The following is a 12,686-nucleotide window of genomic DNA, read 5'->3' as shown; positions in this document are numbered from 1 at the left end:
CAACATGCACTGGGAACAAGTCTGACTTACTGCCGGCAATGCGAACCAGACTCCTGCTCCGATCATACAGAGACCGGACAGCCCTTAGTAGAGGGCCCCGGACTCCATACTCACTGAGCACTGAGATATTTCAATCTGGAGAAAATCTTCAAAGCAAAAACAGCATATAGTTGTTTGAAATCAAATCATCTACAAAAAAACTTAACTCTGTGATTTTTTAATCATTTCTTTCATTTTTATTACAAACAAAACAAAAAAAGAAAGAAAGAATAAAGAATAAAAGAAGATGCGCCATCATTGACATGTTTTACTGCCATCCATCATGTGATCGGCACCACTACATACACAGTGACACAAGATACCCAGAAATCAAGAAAACAAATCCTGGAAAGAGGACAAAGTAAGTGTGAAAAGAGAAAAGTGCTTATTTTTGAAGTAACATTTTAGTTCAGGGGTTGCCAAACTATTGTTTAGAACAAAACACATTTGTAAAATGCGCTTAGACTACGTCCTTGAGTAAAGTTTATAGGATAAGTTAACTTCTAGCTAGCCTTCCTTTTCAGTTTTAACTTAAAACAGACAATTCTGACCAGAATTTACAGATTGACATCAGTTGCTTAATTCATCTTTGTGACTTTACATTTCTTCAGCTAATGTTTATTAAGGCGTTTTTAAATGATGTAATGTATAAAAGTCCAGTCTATGATTTTCCAGATAGCAACCATGTTCTTTAATGGATATAGATGTTCGTTAAAGCATTTAGGGTTACACATATTTTCTATTCATGTGTGTCCTTGAAAAGCCCCAAATCTAAAACGTACACAACAAAAATTTGCTTTCTTGTAATATATTCTGAACTATGTTCAACTTCTTCGTTTGCATTCACTTGTAGTGATGGAACAAATACAGTGAAAGGGGTGCATCATGTGTTGTGTTAAACACATTGTGTTGTTTTTCAAAGTTTTTTTTGTTACAAAAAAAAGTTTCTTTTGGTAGAAGCTCTTTCTCAAACAGCAACAGCGAGAACAACAGTAACATCGACAACAACAATACTTATAACTGGTAAGAGTAAAAATACAAGAGAACACGAATGAGTTGTTTAAATATGCAAAGTTTGTCACAGGATTTTGTAGAAAGTAACAGAAACTTGAAAAAGAAATAAAAAAAAAAGAAAATAAACAGGCGACTGAAAGGAGAAAGAAGGAAAGGCAAGGAGCAGGGTTGAGGTCGATAGGCTTTAATAACACTGACTTGCTTTTGAAAGGTTATAAACATTCATAGGGGGTTTCTGAAAAACAGCGACATCGCAAGGCCTTTTCTGGAACAAACCCCCCCAAAATACCTCAAAGCTCTGAACATAAACCGGAACCTGGGAAACGGGATGGGATGTCGAGAAACACTTTGTGGTCGAACGAGTCCTGAATATATTTATCATTTCATGCCTTTATGCATGTTTTCCATTTAAACATGTACCATTAAAAGAAAAAAAAAGAAAAGCAAAACATAGACAAAAAAAAAAAAGCTGGCGCTGTGCTTGGAGTTGCTTGGACTGTGAAAACAGAGATTCAGCCTCTCTCTGCGAATTAAGAATCGTATTTAAACGACTGTAGGCACAGCTTGATAGCATTTTTTTTCCTTTCCACGAGACAGCATTGTTGTGATTAGAGCATGCTTCGGGGGGTCGAGTGCAATGATAGAAATGAGTTTTATTTCACATGCAGCTTCCTGTTGAAGAATATGAAGAACAGGGGAGGAAGAGGAGGACGGTTATATGGTCGGGTGAGAAATCTAAAAGGTTAAGATTGAGGTGGATTTTAGCATTGTGTGAGCGTGTGTTTGTGTGTATGTCAGTGAGGTTAGAAACATCCCGAGGAGGAAGAGGCCCGTGTAAGGAGGCCGCTCATGAGGAGTATAATGGTTTGAGGCAGACTAAGAAAAGGTCACAAGAAATTAGGAGACAAGTTGGATTGTGTGTGTTGTATATGCGTGCTTGCTTGTGTGTAAAAGTGCCCACAGACAAGAGCACCTGTGTGTGAGTGCTTGCGTTTGAGTAATAGTAGTTATTTGGGTAGTACCAGTCAGCAGAGGAACATATTTTTAAAGGACTCTTGTGTTTGTGCGCCAAATGAAGCAACTACAATCACTAGCAGGTGTATGCGTTCACCTTCAGTCAGTCAATTTGTTGTAATACTTGAGGTGTGGTTTGCTGCTGCTAGTTTTTTGCTACCAAGACTTCATTCTTCTGGAGAAAAGTTGAAGATATTTTTTGCAGGATGTGGGTTTCGGGACGCGGGTGTGCATGAGTGCGTATATGTGTGTTGTCTAGTCGTCGATGCAGATGACCTCGCCGCTGCGCTGCTCCCACCGGTTGACCAGTAGTTCTGCTTCCCGTTCCTTCTTTACAGACATGGGAGGCCCGTTCAGTACTGCAGGGGGGAAAAAAACAAAAAGAGACACAAATTCAGTTCATCCAGTTCAACCAATTTTTTTTCTCTCAATGTTTTCTCTCCTTCTGGAGACGGAGGAGAGAAATTGTTTCTAGACTGAAACAAACTATAAATCATAACTAAAATGTAAAAGTACATTCATGTGCAAAGGTTAGTACCCTTCTTATCTTATGTTTAGTGGGTAAAAGATATATTTCAAAATCATCTGGGTCTTTGTTTTAGAAAAATACAACTGTAGATGAAAGCAAGTTTATTTATATCCCACAATTCAACAACAGGGTGATTCAGAGTGCTTTACAGAGACATTGAAACATCAGCAAAAGGAATGAAATAAATTAAATAAAAAGCATGATTTAAAGCATGATTTAAAATTTAAACAAAAAAGAAAGAAAGAAAAAAGAACAGATTAAGCAAAAGTAGTTAAAATACGATCAAGTTTTGAAACTCAAGCTTAAAAGTAGCACTGCAGATTTGTAACTTTATTTAAAAGCACCTGAGAACAGGTGAGTCTCCAACCTGGGTTTGAATAAAGTGTTTGAGTGTTTCGGCTGATCTGAGGCTTTTTGGGAGTTTTTTCCAGACATGTGGAACATAGAAGCTGGATGCAGCTTTTCCATGTCTGATTCTGACTCTGGGAACTGATACAAAACCAGATCCAGAGGACCTGAGGGGTCTGGAAGGTTCATACTGGGTCAGGAGGTCACTGATGTATTTTGGTCCTGGACCTTTCAGAGCTTTATAGACCAGCATCAGAACTTTAAAATATTCCCTCTGATGGACAGGCAGCTAGTGTAAAGACCTCAGAGCTGGACTGATGTGGTCCACATTTTTGGTTTTAGTGAGGACTCAAGCAGCAGAATTCTGAATGAGCTGCAGTTCTCTAACTGTTTTTTTATGGTAGACCTGTAAAGATGCTGTTACAATAATCAAACTACTAAAGATGAATGCATGGACTAGTTTTTTCCAGGTCCTGCTGAGACATCAGATCTTTTAACCTGGATCTATTCTTAAAGGGGACCTATTATGAAAAACAAGTTTTTTCTTGCTTTAACATATATAAAGTGGTCTCCCCTCAGCCAATTCAGAGAAGGAGGAAAGCAACCAAATTCTGCAGTGTCTGTACAGCCGCCCGGATGAGCCATCCAGTGTGATCTGGCTTCTACGAGCCGTTCAGATTCTGCTGATTTTCGTTACGTAACCAAAATGCAAACCACGCCCACAACTAAACACCGTGTAACTAGTGAAATGAGGAGGTATCATAGAGATAACTTCTCATTTCAACTAACTGGATCAGCCGTTGCTCATCCATGACTGTTTCCTACAGCGCTTTCAAACGGCTCAAAAATGTTCAGCTCAAAACGGTGCGCTGCGTCCCGCTGCGTCGCTGCGTCCCGCTGCGTCGCTGCGTCCAGTTAGGACAGTCCAATAGAAAATAAAGCAAAGGAATTGATTTTGTCGCTGACGCTCGCTCGCATCGCATGCAGTTAGGACACGGACACGGTGTAACTCCGCCGGCCGGAGCTTCCGCCATTTTTTCGTAGCGGTGTATCACGTCATTCAGGCAGCCAATCAGCACAGAGCCTCATTATTATAGCCCCGCCCACTCAGAATCCACCATAGAGAATGAGGTTAGAGAATGGGAAAATAAAGACATGGCTCAGAGGCTGAATTTCTAATTTATTTAGCAAAAACATTCAAAAGCTTGTTTTTAAGAAATTCAAGGCCTGTTTAGAATAGGGATTAGATGCCATAATAGGTCCCCTTTAATTTGATAGAAAGCTGACTTTGTTATCGCCTTAATGTGTTTTTCCAAATGTAGGTCTGATTCCATCACTACACCCAGATTTCTGGCCTGGTTGGTAGTTTTTAGGTGTATAGATTGAAGCTCTGTGGTGACCTGTAATTATTTCTCTTTGGTTCCAAAGACAATTACCTCAGTCTTGTTTTTGTGGAACTGAAGAAAGTTCTGGCACATCAAGTCATTAATCTCCTCAATGCATTTACCAAGAGCCTGTACAGGGCCTGTGTCTTCTAGAGACATTGTAATATATATCTGGGTGTCATCTGCATAGCCATGGTAACTTCATTTGTTGTTCTTTATAATCTGTGCCAGTGGGAGCATGTAGATGTTAAATAGATGAGATCCCAGGATCAAACCTAGGGGAACTCCACATGTGATTTTTGTCTGCTCAGATGTTAAGGTACCTATTGAGTACTTCCAGTTCTCTAAGTAAGGTTTGTACCAGTTTAGTTCTGTTCCAGAAAGACCCGCTCAGTCCTCCAGTCTTTGAGTAATGTATTGTGGTTGACTGTATCAAATGATGAACAAGAACATATAGCAGATTTCAGATTTATGAAACATAAACTAAGCCATAAAGAGAAGGGACACAAATCTAGTGTACAATACTAAGCGCTCTTTTCTGATTGCATTGAATTAAAGAGGGTGCATTGCTATTCAGTGCTGCTAATTATCAGCCCTTAATACTCGGAGAAATACCTCCCCCCAAAAAAAAACAAGAAAATCATCTCAGGCCCAGGAAGCTTCATGGAGGCTGTCTACATCAAAAATGACCAGCTAATCTACATCAAATACCTGAAAAATCAAAGATTCAAGGTTTTGTATTAATGGCCTTATTCAGGGGTGTCAAACTCCAGTCCTCGAGCGCCAACATCCTGCATGTTATAGATGTTTTCCTGCTTTAACACACCTGCTTCTAATTAATGGTCATCATCAGCTTGTCATCAAGGTCTGCAAAAGTCAATGAGTCATTTGTATCAGCGAGTGTTGAATCAGGGAAACATCTAAAACACGCAGGACTGCGGCCTAGATAAAGTCCAGATATCAAGTCTATTGAAATGCTGTGGCAGGACCTTATGGAAGTTTTACATACCGGTAAACTAATCCCTACAAACCTCAGTGAGCTGAACTGTACAGAAGAATGGGCTAAAAGTCCTCTAAACGATGATAGAGACTCATGAAGTCAAATAGTAAACAAATACTTCCAGCGATCGCTCACATTATTTTTCTTTTCTTTTTTTTAGCTTCACTGGTGGCAGAATTAAATATATTATACCGTATGTGTTGTTTGTCAGAGGTTGCATTTGCTGAATACGATCCACTATGATTTTTATTTTTTTAACAAAAACACAGGATTAAAAGAGGGAGAAATTATTTACAAAAATGACTGTAAATCTCTTCCACCTGTTTGGAGACCAGAAAAGCACATTTCTAAGCCACTGCTTCTCATATTATTGAACGTATAGAATGGTTTTATAGTATTAAAGTATCAAAAAAAATATGTGACTCTTAAAAGCATCTGAGTACTACCCTACAAAGACTTCAATTAATTAATTACAGAAGTGTTTATAACACTAAATCCTCTGGCTGTTGTTAAAGTGGAGGACATTTGCAAGGTGTCTTACAGCAAATAGCAGAAACAGACAGAGGAAGTTTATATCATAAATAATAGTTCTTAGTAGCTGTTTGAAGTGGCCACCTGGGAGCATTGAAGGAAAAGTCTGTTGCCGTTGAAGGAGGGAGGGAAGAAAGGATGTGATATATTTTGAAAAGTGAACGGTAGTGCATATTTTCACACACTGAAAGTGTTTTCACACATCCGTGGGAGGTGACCGACTACAGCGCTGCAGTTTGAAAACAGCTTCTTCCCTGGAATTTAAATCCTAAAATGTAATTTGCAGGATAAATACTGCTGAGTAATTGCTTGTTTCCATTTTACAGAAGTCATTTTTCCACTAAGAAATGATGTCTCTTTTCTTTTATCAGAGACATTTATTCTTTTGTTGGTGGCACCTTAGTTCCAGTTCCAAGCAAGATGAGAAAACACTAAAAGGTGAATTAGAAACACTTTGGATGACTGATCTCGTATGATCAAGCACGGATTAATCATTTGAAGGTTTGCACCTTGCACTATTCTTTGCTTGCTGAAGAAAGATGATTTGCAAAAGCATGTGTGGGCTTTGCACAAAAAGCTGGTGTGGATTACAAAGGTCCTTACAGTGATACATGCACAATCCCTCTCTATCACTGCAACCAGGATCTTCCTTTGAATACTAGGCCAAGTCGTACCCCTACATGGGGACAGGAAAGTCACTGAAAAGATCTTATAGTCTTTCTTTTATGGTTGTAACTGCATGTTTTCTGTAAAAAACTGGCGCAGCTTTGAATGTAAAAGGGAGATGATGTGTGCAATAACTACTGTGGAGAGCAAAAAAGCACATCTCTTTAAAAACAGAATCTTAATGGCGGCAACTGTGAGTATTATGTTGAACATTTGGATAATCAGAGACATGAAATCCTTCTAAAATAAGGTTTGAAACCAATGTATATTGTATTTTGGAACATGAAAATCAGCAATTCAGACATAATTGCTTCTGGAAAAATAAAAAGATATAGTTGTGGAGTCCAGCTGAGAAGAAATGTGAGGTGCAACTGTGTCTTTTGTGAAATAAATCTTGAGGTAAACGTGGTAAATGTGAGTTTGACATTGATGTGATTTTCAGTTATCTTCATCTTGGTTTTGTTTGCTGATGCCGGACATTCTTGTTTTGGCATCTAAATTTTTCAAAACGCTACAATAAGCAACATTATGAACGAAGATAACTCCACGACATGAATGATACATTTTAATTAAAAAAGTTGCATAATACAGTACAACAATGGATCATATTCTATATACAGCATCATGTTTACAATAAGGGCAAAACCTCAAAATGCATAACTGTTAACTGGGAGTGAGTGAGGCCAGCAATGAGTAAACATACTTTCACGCGCAGGCACATGAGGACACAGACTCACAAATACACACATGCAAGAAAACTAACATCTTTCTGCACGGCTGCACAGCTGGCCAGCTCAAGGAATCTGTGCTTCCCACATTTGTCCGCTATCATGAGTGCGCTCTGGGAATGGAACGGCGAGTTTAGCGCTGCTTTCAAAACAAAGCCAGGAATAGACCAACGGTGCACGGCTCTCGTCTGTGCTGCAGGGAAAGATAAACTGTCATAACGCCTCCAGGTGCAGATCAAAGATGCGATAAGGAGTGTACGGAGCTGAAGACGTCTGACAAAGAGGCTGAAACTGTGTGTGTATGTGTCTAAAAACAGAGTAGGGGCCACTTATGGGAAAATGTATGGCTTTTTGCCAGTAGAGGCCAACAGAGGAGATGGAGAGAAAGAGCCAGAAAAAGTGTGTGTGTGTGTGTAAATGAGGGGGGGCAGACAAAATCTGATAAGAGGGAAAACAAATCAAGGTAAAGACTGGGTGAAAGAGCAAGAGGAGGAAAGGATTCAGAGGCAGACAGACACCGAAAGAGTCATTCTTGGAGGATAAAACTGGACGTGCACATTCATACTTCAGGGCCAGTGGATCAGCAAGAAACACCAGTGCAGATCTCACGAATGCTCCAGATGTCTTTGAGACAATTCATCTACCAGAGATTGCTGACAAGCCGGATTTTAAGTCTGGGCCTTTTTTTGGTTCAGTGTTCAAAAAAACAATTGTAGCAACAAAAAAAAAAGTAAACTAATATTAAAGATGTTTAATAAAAAAGAAAAACCAAAGCTTTTAATTGTGGCTACTCGGTGGTGGAGTGGACTCCACCGACACCAGTAATCCATCTTCTTCATTGTTCCCTCAGAGAGGAGGCTTATCAACAATAGTGGCAAAGAAGGCCTGCAGATAAAACAAGTGGAGGAATTTAACGAAGCATGAGAAATACACAAGATAATCGATTCCCTCTGTGACATCCAACGTCAGACATTCTCTCTGCTGCCGTTTCTGTGCATCCGGTCCGCATCAGTCTGCCTGCAGCCTCCCCGTAGCAGCACACAGTGAGTTGACAGATAACGTTTTTTTTCCCGTCCAAGATAACATTGGCAGTGATATTGAGCTAAAGTAAGATCAAGCCCACATCTTTCGTAAAGGGTACATCTCCACAAGCTCTTAAACGTCAAACTAACTCGTCTCCGAGGCCTGAAACTGTAAACTACAATGGATGGAGCATTTGAAGCCCAGAGAGGCTGTTAAAGAGAAACATTCCAGGCCAACATGTCGAGCTTGGCCTCTACCCTGTAGATCCTGCCTACTATCTGACAGAAGTAAATGTTGCCATCTTGGCCAGAAACACACTATTATTGCTCGCTGAAAAGCTTTGAGCGGTTGCATCTGCACCAGAACCGTTCACAAAGAACTCCTGTGTGTCTCTGACCCGTCAGCTCTTCGGGAACTTCAAAATTTCAAAACAAGATTCTGTCCAGTAGAAAACGGTTTTGACAAACCAATGACTTGTTGGAATTTCAAAAAAAAGCTTAAAAGTAGGAAAGTTGGAAGTAAATCCATTTCATAAAGATTTTGATGTTGAATGATCCGTGTGGGAGCAGCTTCTTCTTCTTTGAAAAAATAAAAGCTTTGAATGAGCTTTAGTTGAATTTTTTGAGCACTTTGGTTTCCACAAATGTGCATTTATTTGCATTTCAAAATATTTAATCAAAACGGTTGATGGAAATGACCAAATTTGATAAAAAAAAGGTTGTTGCCATTATTTTGAAGGATTATGAGATTAATAAAACGTTGATGAATTTGTTTGATTTTGGGGATCGAAAAAGCATTTTTGAATTGAATTGAAAACAACATCTAGACTCATTCATGACCCACTGAAATTGTACGGTGGTGCATTTCTCTGCAGAGAATCAATGCTGCAGATTTTAACGCACTTATTTTCCTCATTTTGCGTTTTGCAAGAAAATGAGTCACCCCTATGCAGAGGCCCAATAGTGAAGGACCTGCATGTGTGAGGGTTTGAGTCCCTGTTTGCGAGCATGTCTGAGCGCCTCACACAAGCTTAATGCTGAATTTAACCCACTAACTATCTAACCACTGTAAAACAACGAGCCATTCAGTTGCTATTTCTTTGATTTATTGCCGGCTACACGCTTTAAGTCCCAGTTTAGAGCCTGTTTTCTTCCCCGCAACACTAACAGTTTACTTCACATCTGTTTGGTAGCATGGCTATTAACAAATCATCCCTTTTACAGAACCGATATGGCTACTATACTAGCTGCATTTATTTACATATCCATGAGAGCCCTGTTGTGAGGCAGAACAGGTGTTACAGGGCCGTTCTCCCTTAGGAGGAGCCCACCGAGGGGTAACAGGGGTGAAATAAGAGCTAAAAATGGGGAAAGGTGTAATAGGGTTAGAATGGCTTCAAATACATGCAGACAGCCACATCGGTCCATCACTGAGACTTGGACATTTTGGTCTAGGGGCTCGGTGGGCCCCCGGACAATGCAGTGGGCTGTCTGCAAACAGGATTAATGCAGCGCACCAAAGAAATAAATCCTTCCACGTCTTTAAATAGTTGTTTGATGTTGGACTGGCTGTGTTAGAAACTTATGAGTGATCGAGTGTGGCATTTCCTCAGTAACCCTGCCTAGGAACCTGGAGGAGACACCTGTGGTCACCACAACCCACAACCGCCTCCTGCAACAGTACAAGGTGCCATGAGCGGCAGCAGCAATGGCATTATTGTTTGTTGGCGTTTATTCAGTTTTTATTGAATAAAGCAACTAATTGCTAGAGATCTTAAAGACCTGCTGCGGGTCGTGGACCACGTAGTTGGGGCAAAGCATCCGCTTCCGATTGTAAAGCTCTGTGAGAGCACACACTTAATGTGCGTGTGAATGCTTAGCTGAGGAGTGGAGGTGGAATAATCTCTGTGGAGCTTTATGCCCCGATCTCTGCCTGGAAATGACTTATATAAGAAGGTACAGACTTTAAAACCAGAACAATGAGATAAAATAAGCTTAAATGCTGCCGGGGGGCCCCAGGAACCCCAATATTACTTTGAGCAACACTTCTTCTGTCACATTTATCCATTGGTCATATAAAAATAATAACATGTGCGGCATTACATCATAATTTGGCTCATTTAAAAAATGAATGCCCAAAAGTTTAGCTTACTTTGCAATATTGTTTGGTAGAAAAACATGTTTGTGTTCATCCAACTAAGGAGCAAAGAAAGTATTGATTTGCAACTGGAAAAAAACAGGAAACCTCATGTATCCACTTGTAACCGGTATCTATAGCTGCATAGGATAATCAGTTTTTGATAAGAATGCCAGAACGACTACACATCACAAATATTTACATATGTTCATTATTCTCAATGCAACACAAGCTTACAATGTTCTCATTGCAGGTCGCACCTCCGCATTCAGACCTAAAGGGAAACATCACCCACTTCCAGTTTAAAAATGCCCGCACTCTTCACATGAGTCTTGGAACTGGCAATTAGCTTTTGTGACATGCAGAAATGACGCAGAAGGGTTCACCCTGCCTCTCCGCTCGGGGGATGCAGCTCTGATGTACAGTACAGCTTTACTGCGCGCACACCGAGCTGGAAAAACGATGACACAGTCCAGTGTTTTATTTTCGCTGGGATCAGGGGACATTTTCCACAGCATGGAATCCATCACACTGTCACAATAAAGAGGCTCGATGAACAAAAATGTCTCTCCCGGCTTCAAAGAGAGTTTCCCTCTTTTCTCCCAGTGATAGATTACAGTCCTCTGTCTTTGAGGAAGAGCTGCTCATAAATACTGCTTTTGGTTTTGATGCGGTTTAAAAACAGGAAATGTGGGTACTTCAGAAGAGTGATATTTCCCTTCAAGTCACCGTCTCACTAAAAAAAGGTGCAATTGTAAGTAATATTTTACCACTTGTAATACAGTACATATTTCAATGGTACTCCATCAGAGTTAAAGTAAAGTTGCTACTGACTGCTGGACAAAAGGAAAAAAAAAAGAGTTTTTTTTTATGTCTATGGTTCTTGCTTCCATGCTCGGTTGGACTGAGGAATGCAAGACGGTCCACGGGGAAAAGCATTTTCAACTAAGAAAACTCTTTTCCCTTCTTTTTCTTTCTATTTTTTTTTTTTCAAGGTGATTTAGTTCCAGTTGGTCCTTCTCTCAGTTTGGATTTCATCCGCTTGCATTCGGCACATAAACTGAGTTTTTTACAGGTTTTCAGGTCGTGTGTGAGGTCCAAAGTGTGTGTACATATATATATAGAAATATATATGTATATATATAAATATAAACATACTGTATATGTGTGCGCGTGAGACTTTAAAAGGGAGACGGAGGAGTGGAGGACTACGGAGGAATGAGGGAGTGCAGGGTCAGATCGCGGGGACAGGCTTGTTCACTCAGCCGGCGGATGAAGAATTGATCCGGGGGGAAATCTTTTGGCTCGAAGAAGGAAACAGAAAAAGAAGTCTCAAGAAATCTGTGCGAGGAGGTATATAAAAATTAAAAAAAGAAAGAAAGAAATCCTCCTGTGCTGCATTTTTCTTTGATTCAACCTTCATACCTGAACTTCTATAAAAAAGAATTAAAAAAAAACAAAAAAAAAAAAAGAAACACTGACTGCATTAGCAAACAGCTCTTTTTCCCTCCTGTCTTCGGTCCACTTAGGTTGTTTTGGGCTTTATTTTCTCAGTGGCACCTTTTCACCTCTCCCTTTTTATTTTGGATCCGCTCCTGCAGTTGATTGCTTGTTTTCTTTCGTGGGTCAAAGAGCCGCCACTGCTTTTCATTTCACATTTCACGTCATTTTCTCTTTTTTTTCCTCTCTTTTTTTTGCCTCCCATCTCGAGAGCTTTCTTTCTCCCCTGATACTCCTCACATTCCAGCGGAGTCGAAGTTCTCAGGTCCTCCTTGGATTTCCTTCTCATGCATTAAGGTTCTTATCCCTTTTTTAAAGTCACCTCTCCAATTTTAAGACATTCCATAGTTTCAGGGTTTCTTTGGTCGGCCGTTGCGCGGCAGGTTCTCCACCGTGTTGCTTAGCCGGTACTTGACGATGATGCTGTGCACCGTCGACTTGGGCATCCTCAGCTCCTGGCCTATGGCCCCCTCTGACTTGCCGTCCTTCCAGAGGTCCACCACACGCTGCCGCTGCACCACATCGTGCTCCTTGGTCTTCTGGCAAACCCCGGCGGCGTTTGGCCCCCCGGCGGCTCCACCTGCAGCTCCCCCGGTGGCCCCAGCAGCAGCGGCGGCTTCTGTGGGGGCAGACAAGCGGCAGACTGTAGTGGAGGCTTGGAGAGGGGGGGAGCAGGACAATGTGACACGTTACTGGTCCCTTTAGGGATTTCTCTTTTAGTCTGTCTCCGTCCTCTGTTCAGAGGTCAGAGGTCAGAGCTACTGGAGCTGGTG

At 40.7% G+C, this 12,686-nt stretch overlaps 1 protein-coding gene across 4 annotated transcripts in view; it reads right to left on the bottom strand.

Annotated features, from left to right (window-relative positions):
* Positions 1-242: 242 nt before the first annotated feature.
* chd3 (chromodomain helicase DNA binding protein 3) overlaps positions 243-12,686 on the bottom strand; it is a 49,591-nt gene continuing 37,147 nt past the window's right edge. For 3 of the 4 annotated variants that reach the window (XM_061710569.1, XM_061710570.1, XM_061710571.1), the window contains exon 40: positions 9,083-12,532. In XM_061710569.1, the coding sequence (XP_061566553.1) occupies positions 12,264-12,532 (269 nt within the window). In that variant the 3' untranslated portion in view covers positions 9,083-12,263. Of the gene's footprint in view, positions 2,427-9,082; positions 12,533-12,686 lie in introns of those variants that run through there. The other variant, XM_061710572.1, reaches the window with a different exon arrangement.

This window comes from Cololabis saira, chromosome 20 (genome assembly GCF_033807715.1).
Source record: "Cololabis saira isolate AMF1-May2022 chromosome 20, fColSai1.1, whole genome shotgun sequence".
In the NCBI taxonomy this organism is placed as follows: domain Eukaryota; kingdom Metazoa; phylum Chordata; class Actinopteri; order Beloniformes; family Belonidae; genus Cololabis; species Cololabis saira.
Note: the sequence above shows the minus strand (reverse complement) of the source record. Positions and strands in the feature narration are given on the sequence as shown.